The sequence below is a fragment of the Melozone crissalis genome, unplaced genomic scaffold (assembly GCF_028551555.1).
Source record: "Melozone crissalis strain CALT ecotype California unplaced genomic scaffold, PUWL_Pcris_2 ptg000063l_1, whole genome shotgun sequence".
Taxonomy (NCBI): Eukaryota; Metazoa; Chordata; class Aves; order Passeriformes; family Passerellidae; genus Melozone; species Melozone crissalis.
In genome coordinates, this window is record NW_026535841.1 from 11,601,053 (window position 1) to 11,622,807 (window position 21,755).

Below are 21,755 nucleotides of genomic sequence, written 5' to 3' on the forward strand. Positions count from 1 at the left end.
GCGCGTGCGGCACGCGGCGCCACACTCAACATGGCGGGCAAGCGGCGCCGCGCACGCCACGGACCCTCTCGGAGGCCCCCTGATGGCCACACAGCGGGGTGCCCGCTGCGCTGCCTGCGCTACCGACCGGCAGATAAAGGGTCGCGCCGCGGCCGCACTCGGCGCAGCGCGGCCCCGGTTCGCGGGCGATCATGGGGCGGGGCGGGCTGAAGATCCCGGTTCTTCCCACCCGGTTCGGCCGGCGGTGGGGCGGAGCAGCGGGACAGGCGGCGCGGGGGCAGCCGCGGCGGCCGGCGGAGCGCGGCGGGCGGTGAGCGGAGCTGCATAAGATGGCGGCGGCGGGAGCTGAGGCGGCGGCCGAGGAGGAGAAGCGGCTGCCGGAGGGAGACCCCGAGTCGGGCGGGGACTCGGACGATGAGGGCGATTCTGACTCGTCTGGGGACGGCGAGGATGAGGAGAAGGAGAACGAGGCCGAGATCCAGCGGCTGGAGGAGCAGGTGGGCCTGGCGGGTGTGGCGGGAACGGGGATAATCCGTGTCTGCCCCGGCGGTTCGGTGCTGGCACTGGCAGGGTGTGAATTTCCCTGTCAGGGTGTGAATTTCCCTGCTCCTTGTGAGTTTCCTCAAACTCGGGATATTCGTTGATTTTATGCCGTGAGTGTTTGGTGTCTGAGATGGAAATTGACCGGCTTGGGATTATTTTGAGAGGAGGAAAGTCCCCGTAAGCAGTTGGTGTTCATTGAGAAATCTGAGCCGGCTGCCCGCGGGTTTTTATTGCCTTTAAAAAAATTGAAGCATAATTTATGGCGTGACCGAGGGAGCGGCCGGGGCTGTGTCAGAGGTTTTATTAAATCTGAGAAAACTCTGCGTTGTCTGCCTCTGTGATCACACCACGAGAATTGTGTGATTTGTTTTCTGACTTCACTCAACACGGCTTCCAAAATGGATTTACTTTTATTTTTTTAAGCTCTCCATCAATGCTTTTGATTACAACTGTCACTTGGATCTGATCAAGCTGCTCCGGCAGGAGGGAGAGCTGGTGAAGCTCCGCAGAGCTCGGCAGAAGATGAGCGAGCTCTTCCCCCTCACTGAAGGTACGGAGCCTCCTCTCCTCTCCACAGGTGCAGGATGTTTCAGCAGTGAAATAAAATATATAGGCCAATTTTCAGCACCCTCAGTCAGGGAATGTGATCCAGAGCTCATCAAAGTCCTGCTAAAAATTCTATAGGCAGGCAGTAAAGAAAATTCCCTCTTGGTGGAAATTGTGGGGGCTTGAAGTGGGGATTTCTCTTTTTGCTCATAACTCTCAGAGGTGATGGAAATATTGTAGAGGCTGTGGGATTTTATTCTTTGAAAGGGATGGCACAGAGTGCTCAGAGAAGCTGTGGCTGCCCCATGATCCCTGGAAGTGCCCAAGGCCAGGCTGGACAGGGCTTGGAGCAGCCTGGGGTAGTGAAGGTGTCCCTGCCCATGGCAGGAGGTGGAATGGGATGATTTTCAAAGTCCTGAAGAATTCCAACTTTTCCCTTTAGTAAAAAGGTGCTTGTTTAGCACCAACTTAAGAGGTCTCTGCCCAACTTTTATTTGAAATTTATTAGAATTTGTGGAGGTTAAAATTCGTCTCTTTGCCTTGCTCTCCCTCCTTTAAGTCTGTTGTTAAAAACTCACCAAGTGGACATAACTTATTATTTCTGAATATTAATGATGTGTTCTAATTTTTTTTCCTTCCAGAAATCTGGCTGGACTGGTTGAAGGATGAGATAAAAATGGCCTCAGAGATCTCTGAGAGAGAGAAGGTTTATGAGCTGTTTGAAAGAGCTGTCAAAGATTACATCTGTAAGTCACCCGCAAACATTCTAAAATGAGTTTTGTTTCATCCAGATTTGGCTTTGTAGGGAGCTCTTTTGCTTCTGTTGTAGTGAAGAAGTTGGTGCAAAATTTCAAATTAATTTCTGAAATTGGCATGTGAAGTGATGCAAGGGAAGGATGTGGTGTCTGGTCTCTCCATTCCTCAGGAGCTGCTGCAGCTGTAGCTTAAAATTTTGGGGATAAATCCCTGAGTTTTTTGGGGATTGGGGTAAAGAGCTGGAAAAACAAAGCCTGAGGAAGTGGAGGGAATATGGAGGGAAATCCCTCTCAAAAGCTGTGTACAAAAAGTCACATCAGTGACATTACCTGGTGTTGGTGATCCCTCAGGAAGGGAGAATGGAGGTGAAGAAGTGAGGAATTATCTTTTGGATCTGCTGGATTGCATTTGGGGTTTGGAGGCACTTTTGGAACCCAGGGCAGTCCCAACCTGGGGGTCCCAAAATGGAATTTGGTGTTGGTGGGAATGGTGCCAGGCAGCCAGTGCTGTTCTCCCACCTCTCCTTCAGCTGCTTCAGGAGATGCTGATCAGGGAAGTTCAGGAGTTTGGAAAGAGGAGGAGCTGCTTTAATCTGAATTATTCCAGAGTTTGACAGGTCTGTGGTCCCAGCTCAGGAAATGGCAATTTGCTCTTCAGGCATCTTGGTGTGGTTTGTGTGGCAGAGGTGACAGCCAGGGCCATTCCCTGTCAGCAAAACCACAGGAGTGACACCACTCAGAAGGAAACTAGAGCTGCTGCTGCTGAACTAACAGCATAAGTACAATTCTCAAACATTTTAACTTTTTAGGATTAAAAAACACATCGCCACGTGTTTTTCTATTTATACGCAGCGCATCAGGCATTTGGAGAGGCAAAGCTACATTTCCTTGTTATTGTTTTTGAAAATATCAAATCACCTGCTTCTCCTCACCTTGTTTAGGTCCTGAAATTTGGCTGGAATATGCCCAGTATTCCATAGGGGGCATTGGGCAGGAGGGAGGCATCGAGAGGGTCCGGTCCATCTTCGAGCGGGCCCTGACGGCCGTGGGGCTGCACGTCACCAAGGGCACGGCCCTGTGGGAAGCCTACAGGGAGTTTGAGAATGCCATCCTGGAAACAGCACAGGTGAGCCCCTTCCCCTTTGCTCCCATCCCAAAAAAAGCTGTGGTGCAGCTCCTGCAGTCACCTGGAGCTGTCTCCTCCGTGTCATGTCCCAGTTGTTTCTTCCCAGCTGTAAAAGCCAGCCCTGTGCTCCAGGAAAACCATTCTGTGGATTTGGCTGATAAAGTAAAGGATTTGTGTTTTTGTAAAATCCTAAAATCGTCTCGAATCCAGGAGCAAAGTTTGGCTCTGCTGCTGACTGAGGTGCCAAAAACAGCTTTAAATTGAAACGTTCCATTATTAAATAATGTTCTGTGGCTGTTTCTGCAGAGAGTCAACCAAGTTTAATTCCTAGACTGTTCAGGAATTTAACTTTTAATTCATTCATTATTCCACAATTTATGGATGAGGGTATTTTATCCACAGACTTTTGGATGAGGGTATTTTATCCACAGACTTTTGGGTGAGGATATTTTATCCCTGGAAAGTACAGTTTGGTATCTGCAAAAGTCACTTTTCCAAGATGGCCAGGATGGGAATATTTCCTTATTTTTGATAATTTGCTGTATAAGAGATGGAAGTTGAAAGATGTCCCTGCTCATGGTAGCAGTGGGAACTATTTGGTTTTAAAAGGTCCTTTTCAACCCCAAACAAAGGAGTAACAGGAGGATGTTCTTTCATTCCCAAACACAATTAATGCTGGAAGTTTAGATCCTCTCCCCACTCCCTAGGGATTTACTGAAACCCTCTTTGGCAGCATGATGGGGTTGTGAAATGGCACAGTCACCTGCTGCTTCCTTGTTCTCAGGTGATCATTGTGTCAGCTTTCAGTCAGGAATGCTTTTCCCATTCATCCACCTTCCAAAGGCAGCAATTCCCAAGTTTTAGCTTTCCTGACAATGACTGAGATGCAGCTTGGCCCTGTGCGCCCTTCAGGGATCACATATTCACTTGGATCTCAGTTCCCTCAGCTCATAAACAATTCCCTCTCACGTCCATCAGCTGGGGCTGGAGGATGGATTGAATTTCCCTGGTTTTTTTTTTTTGCTTGCAGCCAGCTCCTGGCAGCATTCCATCCCCGGAGCAGCAGCAGGTGCTGTGCAGCCAGCTCGAGAAGATCCACACGCTCTTCCGGCGCCAGCTGGGGATCCCTCTGCTGGGTAAGGGCTGCACTGCTGGGACAGGGGCCTGGGGATGCTCCAGGAATGAGGATTCTCCTGGCACAGCCTCACCAAGTGCAGCTGGAGGTCTTGTGCTCCCTTGGAAGAGGCAGAGATCCCTCTGGGTCAAAAATGTTCTGAGTTGTTGGAACTTGGCTCACCAGGTTGGGGATTTGAACATCCTCAAAGTGCAAGCAAGGAGCACAAAATGTGACTTAAAAATGAGGAGTTCAGCTGTGATTGCTGCATAAAACCCTTGGCAGGGAGTATCTGGCAGCTGGATTGTTGGAATTCTGCCTTCTCTAGTTCCTGCTTTAAACTCCTCGAGTCCCTTTTCTTGCTCATGGAAAAAAATCTAAGCACAGTTCTTTTGACTTCATTTCCATCTAGAAAGAATTTAGGTTCTCTTTTTTCTGAAGCCTTGGGGAAAATTTTGCCACTTTGGTTTTCTAATTCCAATTAAGCAGCTTTAATACAACTTGCCTTGAGTTTGTTATAGGACACTTTGTGAGATGAAATGTCTGAATCCTTTAAGAATGCAGCAGTGTGGCAGCAAGACCAAAAGAAAATAAAAGCTTAAATATTCCAAATAAATTATAAATATTATGAAATTAAAAGGAATTTGTCTTAGAACCGAACATAGGTTGAAATCTGAATTTTTAGTTTCATAAGTGCATTATTGATGGGATTTCATGTTTTAATAGACATGGAGGCTTCATATGCTGAATATGAGGAGTGGTCAGAAGAGCCCATTCCAGAAACAACAGTAAAGAACTACAAAAAAGCTCTGCAGCAGCTGGAGAAGTGTAAACCCTACGAGGAGGCACTGGTAATGCTGGCACTTACACCTTCCTTCAAAACTAAGAGGAAATTGCTTTGGGGGGATTTGTTTATTTTCCAGATTTAGTATTTTTCTATGTAGTCCCCCCTAGCTGGGGGATTTTGTCAGCAATGGGAATACTGACAATTATATACTGGGAATACTGGAAATTATGGGGTGCATTGAGTGTGCCAGACCACCCTCAGGTGCACCTGAGGACTCTGGGTGTGTTTTTGGCTTAAGGGGAATAAACTCAGGATCTGATTGATTTCAGGCTCATTCAGAAGTGTATGAAAGTCAACAGCTGCTGATTGAGGGACAAATTTCTTGTGTGAAATCTTGCACAAGAGCTGCTCTGAGGAACAGCTGAACTGTTGGAGTCTTGCTTTGCTGAAGAGTTTGATGTTGTGTCTCCCTGGTTGTTTTCCAGCTGGGTGCTGAAACCCCAAAGCTGGCAGAATACCAAGCTTACATTGATTTTGAAATGAAAGCAGGTGACCCAGCTCGGATTCAGTTGATCTATGAGAGAGCTTTGGCTGAGAACTGCCTTGTCCCAGACCTCTGGGCACGCTACAACCAGTATTTGGTAAGGAAATAAACCCAGGAATGTTTCCAGATTTGTTTTCCTGACATTAATTTTGTTTATTTTTAATCTCAGTTGCTGATAAACAGCCATTAAGTTCTACCTCAGTCCTGTCCTTTAATCTGTAAATCTTCCAGAAATCAGATTTTCACCTCCCCTTTGGTTTCCTCCTGTTTTCAGGGGTGTGTTTATTCCTCTTGTGAGCATTTCTCACTTTTCTCTGCTCTAGTTTTGTTTTCTGTGCAGGATAACAGGGTGTGGGCACTGAAGCAAACCCAGATGTTCAGCCCCTGTTTCCAGGGGGGTTTGTTAGTGCACTTTGAGCTCCAGAGACAGGACAGAAGGTGGCTGGATTAAGGGATCAGGGCTGACTCCCTGCAGGAGCTTATCCAGGCTCAGTTTTTCCATCATCTCTTTCTCTTCTCAGCTGGACACAGTGGGTTGCAGGTGGAACAAGACCTGCACAAATAGGCTGGGTGTGCTCCTTCTTTGTATCCTTGACATTCTAGGAACAGTTGGGAATTCACTCAGTGCCTTTATTGCATTTATTTCTTTGGCAGAAAACACCTCAGTGGCCTGGTAGCTCTTTCCTGAGCATATTCTTCCTCATGAAGGTGTTTTTAGGAATACAGAATTTAAAATACCCATCTGAGCTTTTTAAATATAAAATGAAAATGCTGGGTTTTAGGTGTTGGCTCTTTTTGTCTCAGGTGGTCTCTGTGGCTGACAGCAACTTGACTTTTCCTGTGTGATTCTTTCAGGACAGGCAGCTGAAGGTGAAGGAATTGGTTTTATCCGCTCACGACCGCGCTGTCAGGAACTGCCCCTGGACTGTTGGGCTGTGGATTCGGTACCTGCTGGCCATGGAGAGGCACAGGGTTGAGCACAGCATCATTTCTGGTGAGGAGAGAACCAGCAGTTGCAGTTCAGAGCTGCTCTCTGCCCCCAAACAGCCTGGGACAAATGAGACTTGCAGGATCTGTTCTCAGCCTTCAGGTCCTGCAAGGGCAAAGCTGCTTTGGTTGAGCAGCTTCACCCTGAGCAGGCAATGAACAGCTTGGAATGAACATTCCTCAATTCAGCTGCCTTTAAATTCACTTCCCAAACCAATTTATTGTGTAGGATTAATTTTCCTGTCTTCCTAGAAACCAGTGGTGTTTGTGTAGTATTTCTTTGTGCTATCACTGCAGCTTGCTAATTTTGACAGTATATGGGAAGTAACTGTTTTTTGCCCATTTTTCTTTCAGAAATGTTTGAAAAAGCTCTGAATGCAGGTTTTATTCAAGCAACAGACTATGTAGAGATCTGGCAGGCCTACCTGGATTACCTGAGGAGAAGGGTGGATTTTACACAAGGTCTGTATGATAAATCCAGAATAAATATCTGTACTATTTTCTTTGTACTTCTTGAATGTTACTTTTTTAAAGAACATTAACAGCATTTTCTTCTTTCACAGAAACTAATGTCTGAAAAAAATAGGAATTTGGTTGGTTTGCTATTGCAAAAATGCTCTGCCTTATGTTTTTGATAATTCTTAACATTATTCATGTGGTGAGTTTTACTCATTATAAAATCATAAATTTAAGCAATAGTAACAACGAGAAATAATAAATTTAATCTCCCTTTGCTACCCAATAAATTCATTGTGGGTATTAAGGAGACGGTTTTATTGGGAAATAAAAATTAAATTATTAATTTAAGGCTGTTCTTTCTTTTTTTCCCTGCAGACTCCAGTAAGGAGCTGGAGGAGCTGCGCTCAGCTTTTGCACGAGCTGTGGAGTACTTGAAACAAGAAGTAGAAGAAAGTAAGTGAAATCATCTCAAGTAGTGTTTTCTCCTCTTCAAAATCATTTTTATGAGACCAGTTCTCCACACAATATTTCTCTTCAAGAATCTTGAACATTTCAGAAGGCTGCAGATAAAGATTTCATCTCCTTGTAGGACCTGTTTAATAAACACTTTTACTTCTGAGAGCCAAGTGCAACAAACAGATCTTGTGTTTCTTCCTAGGGTTCAGTGAAAGTGGAGATCCATCCTGCACCATCATGCAGAACTGGGCAAGAGTTGAGGTGATGTTTCTCTCTGCTGTATTTAAAATTGCTGAACCTGATAAAATAGATTTAAAATTAAAGGTTTTAACATTCCAACCATGGAACGCAGTCCTTTCCCAATCCATTTCCCATCTTCCTACACACAAACCAAGTTCTTAGTCTGGGGAATTATTAGGTACATTAATCAAAACCAAAAGGAAGAAATTCAGAAACAGCTCAGTAATTTATTTTATAATGACCAAAATCAAATGGATGTGGGAGCCAGAACCAAGATTATGGGAGAGGTGGGCAGAGAAGGATTATTCAGTAGTAGGATTGTGTCAGGTGTTTATTTTGACCCCTGTAAGGCTCAGATGTGTCTTGCTGGATCTGTCTGCAGCATCTGTGGGGTGTTTTTGGTTTGAAATTCATGATGTTGAACACATAATCCTGAAGGATATTTTGGGTGCTCCCTTGCAGGCCCGCTTGTGTAACAACATGCAGAAAGCCAGGGAGCTCTGGGACAACATCATGACTAAAGGAAATGCCAAATATGCCAACATGTGGCTGGAATATTACAACCTGGAAAGGTAATAATTCATCTTTTAGTTTTCTCATCTGTGGGAGAAAACAGTTTAGAACAAATGTGTTTTGTTTGCATTTACAAACCACCTTTGTGCTTCTTGGGGCAGCTCTGCTGTGGCTTCCAGGAGTGTCCCAGCAGCTAGGGAAGGAGGGGCAATGTTTGCATGGCTGGAATTGTGTGTGGTTTGTCCCCTCAGTGTCTGTCCCCTCCTGCAGGGCCCATGGGGACACCCAGCACTGCAGGAAGGCTCTGCACAGGGCAGTGCAGTGCACCAGTGACTACCCCGAGCACGTCTGCGAGGTGCTGCTCACCCTGGAGAGGATAGAAGGTACCTGGGCACTGCCAGGCGGTGGCAGGCAGGGGGTAATTAATTAACAGAAGGTAACTCAGTGACTGGCAGAAGGTAATTAATTACTGCATCTCTTAGCCTGGTTAGGCAGAGGTGGCACACAGGCTTTTGATCCTGTCTTTTGTGCTCTGCTGAAGTCTCACTTTTCACTGCTGTCAAATCCACAGACAGCTCTTTTCTTCCTTGCTTTTCTGAAATCACTGGATTTTTCCATGCCTTTTTGGAGTCTTGCATTATTAATGAGAGGTTTCTGCTCTGCTTGGCTCTTGGGTTTTTTTTTTTTTTTACCTTGCAGGCTAGTTGTTATAATTAGAATTTTCATGTGGAATGTTAAATATGAACAGCAAGTGCCATGAACTCAGTGACTCTTATTTTTCCAGAATTGTATCTTTGAATTATGAGGAAGCTAAATAAAAGACTTTTTAAAATTTATTTTAATTTTATCCTTTAGGAACACTGGAGGACTGGGATGCAGCTGTTCAGAAAACTGAGAACAGATTGGCTCGAGTGAATGAACAAAGAGCAAAGGTCAGAACTTTCTGTGAGCTACCAAAGCATTTTATACCCCTAAATTAAATCCATGCTACCCTGAATGTCACATTTTTAATGTGGCTTCCCCCCAGATAAGCCTGAAATGCCTTCAAGCCCTAGAACTATTGATTTTTACTTTAAAACTATGATTAACAACCTCTTGCTGCTTTTTATCTTTGTCCTTTTGCCTCTTGGCTGGCCACAAGAGTGATGTGCCCTGCAGGAAAGCTGTGAGAGCAAAGAATTGGGATGAGATTTAAATTATTTCCCTGTTAGTGCTGGGGTTAGGAGAAAACCCTCTGGGCTCAGTGCTCTGGAAAATGCTCTGCAATCTGCAGCCAGTGGGAGAAAAAAAGAAATAAATCTTCTGTGTTTTAGGCTGCTGAGAAAGAAGCTGCTCTGGCAAAGCAGGAGGAGGAGAGAGCTGAGCAGAGAAAGCAAGCAAGGGCAGAGAAGAAAGCTTCCAAAAAAGCCAAAAAAACCAGAGCTGGGGACAAGCGCAAAGCAGACGAGGATGATGAGGGTGAATGGGGACAAGAAGAAGGTAAAAATAAAATTAAATTGAAACTTCAAGGCTTTTGTGGTAGAGGGAGCTGAGGAATTGCCAGCATTGGTGTCTTTCCAGGGCTGCTTTCTCCTGGGTAGTGTTCACTGTGGGAGTGAAATGCAAACAAGGCTAACTGGTTTGAAACCAAGAGAAAAACAGGTTTATAAGAACTTCCAGAGTTTTCTTGGGGTTTCTTATTTTGGATATTGTGATTTTTGTTTTTTTCTTCCTTAATTTTCCTTTAAAGTAATTTTTCTGACTCATCCTATGATACTGAGCCATGTGTCTAAATTGGGTTATTCAGAATTGTAGCAGCTTCTTGGAGGTGGGAACAGAAGACTTTAATAGGTTGTTTCCCCTGGGATTTTTGTGAGCTTTTAGATTTCTTTTTTTTTTTTTTTTTTAAATAAAGAACCATTAGACAAAGAAAAGAACATGAATCAGCGACTGTCAGCTATGACTGGCTGAAAAAAGGAACAAATATTCCAGTTGCTTTCATCTAAAGCTGTCTTGGTGAAATAATCTGTTGTTATTTGTTCTTTATAACCTGAGGGAGTTTTTTTTTTGTGGTGTCTTTTAAGACCTGTCATTGTATTTGTGCTTCCATGTGCCATTTCCAAGCTCCACAGTGGGAATGGGGGGCAGAGGAGTTTCAGTGGGGAAGGAAACGGGGGAGTGGGGGGAAAGGAGGATAGAGTGAGGTGTTCCTGTAGTTAAATTTTGTAAAAATGGTTTTTCAGGTCATAAATCTCAGAGAGAGGCCAAGTAGGAATTTATGATAGAATTTGTTTTGTTTTTAGGGTTGTGCTTTGCTTTGGGGGGTTTGGCAGTTGTGTCTAACCCATCTCCTTATTATGGGGTGTTGGGGTTGGTTGTAGTGGCTGTTGCAGGGTGTAGTTGGGGGTTTCTTTTGTGTCTTTGGTGCTTGTTATGGTTTATTTAGGGGGATGTTGGTAGTGTTTGTTTATTCAACAAACACTAAGTGTCGTTGGTGGTGAATCCTTATCCTGAGGCTTGGGCTAGCCTGGGGGGTTGTTGGTTATGGTCTTTTCTAACAAGGGATTTTCTAACAATTCCATCAATCAGAGCTGCCCAGCAAGAGGCACAGGGCAGAGGGTGATGGAGTGCTCCCTGAAGAGGACATGGAAGTGGAGACTGGGCTCTTTGGGAGGAGTGAGAAGCCCGATGGCCCCGCAGCCCCGAAGGAAAAGGCGTCCACCAGCCGCAAGGACATCCCCAAAGTGTTCCACGACAGCAGCAAGGACAAAGTCACTGTGTTTGTCAGCAACCTCTCCTACACCATGGCAGAGCCCGAGGCCAAGCTGAGGGAGCTCTTTGGGAGCTGTGGGGAGGTCGTGGAGGTCCGAGCAGTGTTCAACAACAAGGGCACCTTCCGGGGCTACTGCTACGTGCAGTTCAGGGAGGAGGAGGCGGCTCGGCAGGCGCTGGGCTTGGATCGCACGGCTGTGGAGGGCAGGCCCATGTTTGTGTCCCCTTGTGTTGACAAGAACAAGAATCCTGACTTTAAGGTAAAGTTTTGGTGGTTCTTGTTGGACAGTGGATGTGGGGAAGGGAGTTGGTGGAATCCGTTATGTCAAATCAATTCATGTTGTGCTTTCAACTATTTTTTGGGACTTTTTGCATCCTCTGTTACTCTGCCAGACACCAGGGTTGTCATAATTTACTCAAGATGTGCAGAAATCTGCTGATCTGAGCAGTTTAGTGGTGGGACCTACCCAGGTTCAACCTCTGAAGAGCTTTCTTGGTCAGCATTGTTACCCAATCCCCTGGCTGGGGATGTTCTGTACCAGAACTCAGTTGTGTAATCAGGAGATTTCTGCGTTCTGGAGTTCCTGAACAGAAAAATTCAATGTTCCTGTAGTGATAGCTGAGTAAGAAGGCAATAATATAAATACATTATTATAGGAATTGGGCTCTGATCCTTCTGGATCCCTTCCAGCTCAGGATATTCTATGATCTCAGTGTCTTTTCTCATTGGGAAGGGGTTTAGTAGCATTTAGTTGCAAGTCCTTGGTGTTTATATACAAATATCTTCCAAAACACCACTCATGACTTTGAGGCAGTTTTGGATCCCACAAACAGGAATTACTTTTGGGGTGTGGAATTGAAATCCTTGGAATTTCTGGCTGGTTTGTGAACCAACATCCATTTTGTCCCTCCAGGTATTCAGGTACAGCACTACCCTGGAGAAACATAAACTCTTTATATCTGGTTTGCCATTTTCCTGCACTAAGGAGGAGCTGGAGGAGGTGTGTAAAGCCCATGGGAATGTGAAGGACATTCGACTGGTCACCAACAGAGCTGGAAAACCCAAGGTAGGCATCCTTAACACACTCCTGGATTCAAGAAATCCTTCAAAAAGAAGCTTGTCATGGAGTCTGGAGACAAAAAATTTGGGTTTGTTAAGTTGGCAGTGTGGTATTTTATTAATACTTGTGGAAGAGCTTGGATTTATACAGCCCAGTGTGCCTTTGTGCAGAAAACCAAAAGGAATTTTTCCAAAATACTTCTTAAATTGCATAAGAAAGATGGGATGGAAGGGGAAATGTTTACAGCACTTTCAGTATAGTAAAAACAGGCAACTCTGTAAAGGATTGGTTTTTAAATAACTGGCTAAATGGGGTTTACCTGGTGCAATCAAATCCTATCCTCCTTTCCTCAGTTTCCTGAGGCTTTTGTTCCTAACATCTGCTGCAGGAAGGGATTTGCCAGTGAGAAATGATCCCCCTCTCTGACAAGGCTCATTATTTCCATCCCTGAATAAATGGCTCCTTGTTAAAATAAGGGATTCTGAACCAGCTGCTGCTTTGCCAAAATTCTACCTGGCACCTGGGCTGTGTCTGTGTGGTGGGTGCTGTCCACAGGGACATCACGGGAATGGTGTTCATGGATTTAAATTGAATTTTCTTGCCCTCAGGTTAAGTTCCTGTTGTGTGCACACCTTGTAATGAGTGCTCTTGGGCACTCCAGCTCTTGTTCTGAGCTTAGTTTGAGCAGGGATTGTGTGTAAACCACAAATAAATGTATTTTGGGAAAGTTATATAAAACCTGATGCCTCTCCTGTGAAACTGGATAATCCAAAAAATGCAGCTTAAGGCTTTGAATGTCATTTAAAAGAGTAACAGCAGGGAGAGGTGATGCCCTTCTCTGTGTGAGCCTGCCATGGTACTTCATTATATTTATTTAATAGCATTTTTAGAGTGGTTCTTTCCTTTTTTTAATACTTTTTCTATACATGAGGGCATCAGGAGTAAGAGGCAAGAAATACAGGTTATAAGGAGAGTGATGATTGGAGTGAGCTATGTTGAGTTTCCCTCATTTACAAATTCCTCATCAGCTGTTACAGAAACACTAAAACCTAATGTAGGTTTTTTCATTTCCTTAATTTAGGGCCTGGCTTATGTGGAATATGAGAATGAAGCCCAGGCCTCTCAGGCTGTGCTCAAAATGGATGGGCTGACAATGAAGGACCACGTCATCAAGGTGATGATCAGCAACCCCCCTCTGCGGAAGCTTCCGGAACGGCCCGACCCCAGCAAGGCCTCCCTGGCGCTACCACGGCAGATCTACGGAGCGTGAGTCAGGGAGGGCCTGAGGGAGGGGTGCCTAAAACTGCCTGGAAAGGAAATACTGCGTTTCTTTATGTGCTGAAGTTGAGGACTCTTAGCTGGAATATGGGGGTTAGAAAAAGGGAGAGGGATTTTTTTATATGGGCAAGGGGGAAGAGCTTCCCACTGGCAAAGGGCAGGGTTAGGTGGGATATTTGGAGGGAATCCCTGTGAGGGTGGGGAGGTCCTGGCATAGGTTGCCCAGAGAACCCATGGATCCCTGGAAGTGTCCAAGGCTGGGTTGGATTTGACTGGAGCAGCTTGGATAGTGGAAGGTGTCCCTGCCCATGGCAGGGGTAGGACTGGGTGGTCTTCAAAGCTTCTTCAAACCCAAATCAGTGTAGGACTGTGTGAATCTGAAACAACATTTAAAAGGTACTGCACCATAAAAAATGGGTTGTTGGATTGATGAGGAAAAGCAAATTTTTCCTCTTTACCCACAGAAACAGCTCTGTAGCAACAAGAGGATGAGGCACTGGCCATCCCCTTGGATCTGATGTTGGCACTGATCCCTGATAACCTCTCCCTCTGGAGAAGCAGCCATTGTTCCCAGTGAGCATTAAGGCTGCTCCTTCATCTTTTTAGTGTTCCTGTATGGGATGAGCCCCTGTGGGTAAACAGAGCTTCAGCCCTGGGGACTGTGGGGCAGTTGTTGTCTGCCAGAACTCAGGGATGCTTCAAAGACACCCATGGAAAGCTGGAAAGCTTTATCCCTGAAACAAATGACAGGAATGACACTGAAATGTGCATTCCTCATAGCAAACAAGTTCTTGTTGTTCCTCCAAGCTAAAAGAGTGTGTTTTAATGGGAATTGTTTCCCTTCCAGGCGAGGGAAGGGCAGGACACAGCTCTCCATGATGCCCCGGGCGCTGCAGCGTCAGAGCAACCCCGTGGCCAAGGCTGAGAATGGGATGGTCCAGAACTCACCAGCAGCGTCCTCTGAGCCCCCTGCAGAGCCTAAAAAGATGTCCAATGCTGATTTTGCCAAGATGCTCCTGAAGAAGTGAGCGAGGAGTGTGCACTCAGCGGGTCTGGTCCAATGTGAAATGCCTTTCTGGAAGCCATGTTGTGTCCTTAAGCTTTGCAAGGAGAGAATGCCCGTCCCAATCCCGTGTAAATACTGGACTGCTGCATTCCTCGGGATCAGTGGAGGATGGCACAAATCCAGGTGGTGGTTTTTGGTTTTTTTTTGTTTTTTTTTTTTTTTTCCTCTAAGAGCAAAGAGTTACACTTTTGTTCTGTTGAAATGGCGTTAATGTGATCCCTCATATTGAGGGTACCGAGGGGGGAAATATTTCCTGCACAGCTCGGATGCCACATGGAGTTTTTTGGAGTACTTTCCAACAATTTTCTCTTTCATTAACGAATGAGATGCCATGGGAGGACCTCAGCAAGCTCCACTGGTCAGGTCAGATTGGGATTGCAGACATTCTCTCTGCCAACAGCCCCATTCTTCACCCAAACCCACGCACGCAGGGACTGTCATCTCCTTCCATGCAGAATCCAACAGCAGATGCTCCAACTTCACCACAATGGCCTCTTTTAGTATTGGGAGAGTTTCTATACATATGTGTGTATATGTAGATACACAGATATACATATATATGTATCCAGTTCCTGTTCTGTTCCAGTTGCCCTGTTTTTTATATGGTGTATTTGTAAAGGACATTGAGATGATTCTTTTTAAGTGTCAGGAGCTGATCCTTCGGTGGTAATTTCTGTTTCCCATGAAGCTGGACGTGCTGTTGCTGAGGACCAGGTTTTTTGGTTGTTTTTTTTGGTTGTTTTACCTAGCTAGCTCATGTCTTTTTGCAGGTGGTTTCTGTATGGTTTTGTACAACTGTGAAGTGCAAGCTGACGTTTCTCGGTTTATTAAACTCAAGTTCTCAAAGGTTTTCTATAAATACTGTTGCTTTTGTTTAAATGTGGGTGTTGGAACTGCACTTCTCCTCTGGCAGCTGGGTGATAGTGATGTACCTCACCTCTCAGGTGTGCTCAGTGTCCCTCAGGCCTTGAAGCAGCTCATTCCTTCTCTGAATATCCTGAAATCACTTCAGTCATCACCTCAGACTTTCCAACAGTGGTGTGACCTTGGCTAGAAACATCCCTGCTTGTCAAATACTCTGGAAGTCACCTCCCAGAGGGGTGGGTGTGAGGGGAGACCCCAGTGCTGAGTTCACTTGGACCACACTGCTGCAAATAAACACTATTTTCTGTGCTGATTTCACTTGGCTTTACTTTGAAATGATGACTCTTCTCATCTTGTCACATGGCTGAGGGAACCAGGATCTCTCCCATGGCTTCTCCTCCTCCACAACCACTTAGTTCACTGCAGCCAAGTGTGCTCTGACAACAGCCTCTTCCAAACCAAGACTTTCATATTAAAATAGTTTATTAATCTGTTACTAAAATAACATTTTTTCCCCCCCACAGAGCTCTAAAGTGCATTATTTATACTCAGGTTGCACTACAAAAATAACATGCTTTGTAAAGACAGGACACCTTTCCTCCTGCATTGTCTGCTTTCCCTGGCAGCAGTGCTCAGAGAGTCTCATCCTGGTTTCTGCTCCTCTAAAACATGTCCTAAGCTCCCTGTCAGGTAAGAGAGAGTTAAAAGGGAAGAAAACTAAGCCTAGGACAACCTGGCAGCTTTTGTCAAGGGGTTAAATGCTCTAAACGGGGATTTTAAATGGAAGTTTTGTGAGCTTGGAGTCGGTGGGGTCAATGATGCTGTTACAGACCTGGCAGGTTTGGGGTAGGGAGATCTGTGGGTACTTTTACCTTAAAAACCAAGGAAAAAGGGATTCTTTGAACTGCTCAGCAGCTCCAGGCACTGCACTGCCCCTGCAGCACACAGAGGCCTCGAGTGATTCTTGACACATTTAGCAGAGTAATGATTTGACCAGTGATTAATTGTGGAAGTTCCCTTACCTAGACCAAAGAAATAGAAGTTTTTGGCAAACTTCATGTACACATTCTTCCCAAACTGGCACAACTGGTGTCTCCTGGCTCTGCCTGATGACCTTTTCTGCCCACAGTTCTGAAGACAAGCTCCTTCCAGCCCCTCCACTGAAATGTCTAAGGACAGTTGTGCTTTCCCTGGGCTCCTCTTGGCTGAGATTTTCTGAGTCCTCCCTCAAGTAAGTCAGAGCTTTCCTCCTCTTGTTCCACTCCTGTCACCCGGACCAAACACTTCCCACTTGTACAGAACTCACCCCAGGAAAGGCAGCTGAAAGTAAACATGCAAAGTGCCACAGAAACAGAACTGGGAGGGGAGAGATGCCTTTGGGCTGGACTTCAGCCTCCTTCCTGCTCAGTACCTGTGTGACTGACACCGAAGTGTCTGGTGGACACAGCTGGGAGAGTGCTGTTCCTTCAGGGATGTGTTTTGGAGTCATAGGGAAGAGGCCACACAGAATCAACTCAGTTTAGGCTTTGCTGAGGTCAGACAGCAGAGCTGACTGCCTGGGTGAAGTGTTGTGATTGAAGCAGCTCCTCAAAACTCAGTTCTAAGGAGAAATTCAATTTCAGTTCCTCTTTTTGAGCCCTCTGACATCTCTCCCCACCTCCTTCCAGTGCACGGCCACCATCCCCCAGCTCCATTTGGCATCATGTATATAAATAAATTATATTAATTTAATCAAATTTAAATAAAACACTCAAGTGCCACCTCCCATCCAGTCACTTCCCAGCAGGAACAGCTTGGAGTTCTGTTGAACCTGCCCCAAACCCTCAAGTCTTGACAGGGATGGTTTGTTTGGAGCCAGCCTCGGGCAGGCCCACGGAGTACTCGGTGGTGGCGATGAGCAGCATGTCCAGCGTGGTCTCGGCGCACTTGGCGATGAAGCGGATGAAGGGGCGCACGTCGCCCTCGTTGGCCACCTCCAGCACGTGGTAATACTCAGCCCGCTGCTCCTTGCGGATGGTGATGGGCGGGTACCCCGCCTGCATCAGGATCAGGTTCATCAGCAGCCGCGACGTGCGGCCGTTGCCGTCCACGAAGGGGTGGATGTAAACCAGCTTGTAGTGCGCCAGCGCCGCGAACTCCACGGGGTGCAGGCTGCTGGCGTCCTCCGAGTTCATCCACTGCACGAACTCCTCCATCTGCTTCTCCACGTCCTGCGGGTGCGGCGGGATGTGGTGGCCCACGAAGACCTGCGTGGCGCGGAAGCGCCCGGCCTCCACGGGGTCGGCGTAGCCCAGCACGCGCCGGTGGATGTCCAGGATGTCCCTGCTGGTGACGGAGCCGATGCGCGACACCAGCGTGGTGTTGACGAACTTGAGGGCGGCGTGCATGCCCAGCACCTCGTTCTGCTCCGCCAGGCTCTTCCCGGGAACGGCGTACCTGTGGCACAGATGGGTTCCATGAAAAACACTTTTGTAAAGATTTTTTTTTCTCCTGAGAAGCTGAGAGGATGTGGGAATTTGCAGGAAGTCCCAATATGGGAAGAGATGAGAATCTTGACTCCATGTTTCAGAAGGCTAATTTATTATTTTATTATTATTATATATGATATTATTTCTTTTATTGTTTACATCATTATGTTATGTTATACATGTTATATTACACTATGTTATATTATACTATGTTATACTAATTTATTATTTTTACCATATCATATTATTATATTATAACATTACATTATTTATTTATCTATATTTTTATATTATATATTTATATATAATATAATTCTAGAAATTATTATATAATTCCATAGAATTATTATATAATTCTATAAATTATATTATATAATACTATACTATAATATAATATAATTATATATTGTAATCATGACATTATAATATATTATTTATATATATTGATATAATTAAATATAAATATATCATAATTATAATACTAATATTATACTATATTAGAGTATTGCATAATATTATATTTATTGCATTATCTAAATATATAATTTTTCATATATATTATTTCGTATTATATTTTTATTATTATATTATATTATTTCTTTTATTATGTATATATATATAATATATATATTGTATTAAAGCTATACTAAAAGAATAGAAGAAAGGATTTCATCAGAAGGCTAGCAAAGAAAAGGAATGATAACAAAAGCTCGTGACTCTCAGAGAGTCTGAGACAGCCAGACTGTGATTGGCCATTAATTAAAAACAACCACGTGAGACCAATCACAGATGCACCTGTTGCATTCCACAGCAGCAGATAATTATTTTCTTTTCCTCTGAGGCTTCTCAGCTTCTCAGGAGAAAAATCCTGGCAAAGGGATTTTTCAGAAAATATCATGGCTTCAAGAGGCCTCAGAAATGAAACATAAACAATAATTATCTGTTGCTGTGGGATGCAACAGGTGCATCTTTGATTGGTCTCTTGTGGTTGTTTTTAATTAATGGCCAATCACAGTCTGGCTGTCTCGGACTCTGGTCAGTCACAAGATTTTTTTATCATTGCATTTTCCTTTCTATTCCTTGCTAGCCTTCTGCTGAAATCCTTTCTTCTATTCTTTTAGTATAGTTTTGATGTATCGTTTTCTTGTAATATAATATATATCACAAAATAACAAATCAGCCTTCTGAAACACGGAGTCAAGATTCTCTTCCCTCATCCTGGGACCCCTGCAAACCCCCCCACGTACCTGGTCTCGATGATGTGCCGGATCTCGGACAGCGTCAGCGTGTTCCCCTCGATGGCCACCGTGTGGTAGATGTGGTGGTAGTAGGATTCCTCCATCACCCTGCGCAGGGCAGAATTCCCCTTGGGAATGGCCATCACCTTCTTGACCTTGCTGTCGATGATGCTGAAATACCTCTGGTCGATCTCCTCCACCAAGGGCAGCGTCCGGCCGCGGTTGCTCAGAGCCTTCTCGTTGTGGGGGGAGATGGTCAGAGCTTTGGAGTACAGGTAGTCGGCCTGCAGGATGTCCTTGTCCTCCTCTGAAAAGATCCCAAACTCGTTGAGGGCATCCACGTAGTCCGGGTCCATTTTGAGGGCGTACAGGAAGAGTTTGTGGGCCTTCTCCCGCTTCCCTTGGCGCTTCATCTCCAGGGCTTGATTCAGAGCTGCTCTGGCTTCCAGCTTCACCTCTGGAATGAAATGGTAACAAATAACAGATAAAGGGCGGTGAGTTTTACTGGAAACCTCTGGAAATCTGGATTCCACCATCCTTGTGCCTCCCTTCCCACTCAGGATGTTCTATGAATGACTGTTCACTGATATAAAAACTGAACAAGAACTGGAACAGAATTTGTGTTCCAGAGATTTATGCCATGTTTCCAGGCTGAGTATGAGGCAGCAGAGCCATTCCTGACAGCAAGTGTGGGGAGGGCAGGACCTGTGGGCTGCAGGCTCAAGGTGGCTACAGGTGGCCACCAAACTGCTTTATGTGGGAGGAAACTGTTTTAACAGTGTTCCCTTGGCATTCTTTTAGGTGAAATTATAATGTTAACATTATTATTTTGGCTGCCAACAGCACTTCTGTTTTTCCACTCAACTATCCAACATTTTCCCAGCAGTAAGAGCTTTAATGCAAACACAGATACAGTGCTGGAATCGGAATAATTCCTTTAAGTGTTTTCCAAATGAATGTCCTGGCTGATACTGGCCATGGCTACAGCCTGACATTGCCTGAAAGGCTGTTCTTTGCCAGGATTTTGGGATTAATGCTGTGTAGCCCAGATTTCTGTGCATTAAACCACCTCTCTGTGTTCCAATTACCTCCACAGAAGTTGCTAGTACTGAAAACACGAGGAAAAACTCTGGAGAGACGGAGCAATGCCAGCACAGGGTCCTGGAATGCAGTCAAGGAGCTGGTGAGGGCCTGCCTGACCTCGGGGGCATTTACAGCCAGTGTTAATTGCAGTTAATTACAGTTTGTTACCATCAGGGTACAATGTCATCAGGGGTACAGGACACGGTCAGGAAGGGGGTGAAGATCTCTGGGTTGGTGTCAGGGTTGGAAGGGCCCTCTGGAAATCACTCCAAGGCAGGGTCATCTGAAGGTGTCCAGGTGGGTTTGGAATGTCTCCATGAAGGGAGATTCCACAACTCCATGGGCAGCTGTCCCTCATGGAAAGAGGCTGCTCCTCATGTTGAGGTGGAACTTCTGTTTTAATTTAGTGCTCCTTGTCACCACTGAACAGAGCCTGGCACCATCCTCTGGAGATGTTTGTGTGGATTGCTGAGATTCTCTCCAGCTTTCCCTCCTCCAGACTGACCAGACCCAACTCCCACAGTCTCCCCTCATCACAAAGATGCTCCAGACCCCAAATCACCTCTGTGCCCTTCTCCAGCAGCTCCTGAGGAACTCATCCATGCCCACCCAGCACCTCTCACCTGGGGATGCTTTTCCCTTGAGCACCAGCAGCTCCAGCCCGCGGGAGGTGACGCTCAGCTCGGTGCTCTGTCCCATGATCCTGCTGATCCCCGAGGAGGAGCCCAGCCTGTTCCTCAGCAGGGACAGGCCCTTGAGCACAGCCTGGCACTGGTTGTCCAGCGGCAGCAGCAGCATCACCAGGGAGCTCAGCAGCAGCACCAGCACGGCCGCCCAGCGCACACGGAGCCACAGGGACACCCACTGCAGCTCGGGGTCGGTCGCCATCGCCACGAGGTTCATCCTGAGTCCAGCACCGGCACCTGGGGCATCTCCCCTGCCGCTGCTCCCACCTGGGAATGCACAGATTTAGCCAGAGCTCTGTGTGGGGTAAGAGTGGGTCTGGGTGATGTGCTGTGGGTCTGGGTGGTGTTCTCTGGGTGTGGATGATGTGCTCTGGATGATGTGCTCGGGGTGATGTGGTGTGGGTCTGGGTGATGTTGTGTGGGTGATGTGCTGTGGGTCGGAGTGGTGTGCTCGGGGCGTGGGTGATGTGCTCGGGGTTTGTCACAGCTGTTCCTGCCACCCCCTTCCCTGCCACCCCCAGCCCCATATGGGATCCGCTCTCGCACCACTCCCACGGATGCCCGGGAGCAGCGTGGGCACGGGGCTCTGCCAGCCGCTTCCGCGGCCATCACGGAGCTTTTCCCGTCCCTTCCCCACCCTCCTCCAGGCCTGTGCACCCCACCAAGCCACGGGTCCCTGCAATCCCTCCCCATGCTCCGCTTCTCCCGCAGCCACCGCTCCTTCCTCGAGCCCGAACCGGTCGGAATCCCCCCCAGCCCCCCGGCTCCTCTCTGCCCGGTGCACCCCAGGCTTTCCCCCCGATGCCCTCTGCCCAAGACCCTCTGGTGCTGTCCCGGCCCCTTCCCGGTGTCCCCCCCGGTCCCCCCTCACCTTTGCCGCCTCCCGGAGCCGCCCGCTGCCGGCTCCCGCAGCCCCGCCCCCGGCTCCGCCCCCGCGCGCTGCCATTGGCTGAGCCGCCCCCAAGCTCCTCTCCCATTGGCTACAGTAGGGGACGCTTCTCTCGCGCTCCTCCTCTCCGCTTCCTGCACCGGCTTCCGGGTAGCGCCGCGCCCCGGGCGCGGGAGAGGCTCGTGGAGGGTGGGGATTGGTGAGCGTGTACATCAATCACGCGGCGTGTAGCCAATGAGAAGTGAGGATGAGTGGGCGGGCGCGGTTGCCATATAAGGGCATGGCGTGCTGTTGCTAGGCG

At 46.6% G+C, this 21,755-nt stretch overlaps 2 protein-coding genes across 2 annotated transcripts; one reads left to right on the top strand and one right to left on the bottom strand.

Moving 5' to 3' along the window:
• The first annotated feature begins 318 nt into the window (after positions 1-318).
• Positions 319-15,076, top strand: SART3 (spliceosome associated factor 3, U4/U6 recycling protein). The gene is made up of 19 exons (XM_054288868.1): positions 319-497; positions 967-1,093; positions 1,731-1,835; positions 2,786-2,970; positions 4,001-4,106; positions 4,811-4,935; positions 5,357-5,512; positions 6,271-6,409; positions 6,757-6,864; positions 7,237-7,314; positions 7,520-7,578; positions 8,020-8,129; positions 8,341-8,453; positions 8,926-9,002; positions 9,384-9,549; positions 10,639-11,081; positions 11,736-11,888; positions 12,964-13,148; positions 14,008-15,076. Exons 1-19 carry the CDS (start codon positions 330-332, stop codon positions 14,186-14,188), a joined length of 2,784 nt encoding a protein of 927 aa, XP_054144843.1. The 5' UTR covers positions 319-329; the 3' UTR covers positions 14,189-15,076.
• Positions 15,077-15,164: 88 nt separating this feature from the next.
• On the bottom strand, positions 15,165-21,478 carry FICD (FIC domain protein adenylyltransferase). The gene is made up of 4 exons (XM_054288871.1): positions 21,437-21,478; positions 20,503-20,832; positions 18,806-19,253; positions 15,165-17,526 (listed from the first exon to the last, which is right to left on the bottom strand). Exons 2-4 carry the CDS (start codon positions 20,780-20,782, stop codon positions 16,914-16,916), a joined length of 1,341 nt encoding a protein of 446 aa, XP_054144846.1. The 5' UTR covers positions 20,783-20,832; positions 21,437-21,478; the 3' UTR covers positions 15,165-16,913.
• Positions 21,479-21,755: the final 277 nt, after the last annotated feature.

Excerpts from the sequence above, each read along its gene's own strand:
- SART3 (XM_054288868.1), top strand. The coding sequence starts at position 330 with ATGGCGGCGGCGGGAGCTGAGGCGGCGGCCGAGGAGGAGAAGCGGCTG. Across the intron at positions 1,094-1,730 it reads GCTCTTCCCCCTCACTGAAG|AAATCTGGCTGGACTGGTTG; the intron begins GTACGGAGCCTC and ends TTTTCCTTCCAG. Across the intron at positions 1,836-2,785 it reads AGCTGTCAAAGATTACATCT|GTCCTGAAATTTGGCTGGAA; the intron begins GTAAGTCACCCG and ends CACCTTGTTTAG.
- FICD (XM_054288871.1), bottom strand. The coding sequence starts at position 20,782 with ATGAACCTCGTGGCGATGGCGACCGACCCCGAGCTGCAGTGGGTGTCC. Across the intron at positions 19,254-20,502 it reads CAAGGGAAAAGCATCCCCAG|AGGTGAAGCTGGAAGCCAGA; the intron begins GTGAGAGGTGCT and ends ATTTCATTCCAG. Across the intron at positions 17,527-18,805 it reads CGGCACATCATCGAGACCAG|GTACGCCGTTCCCGGGAAGA; the intron begins GTACGTGGGGGG and ends TCTGTGCCACAG.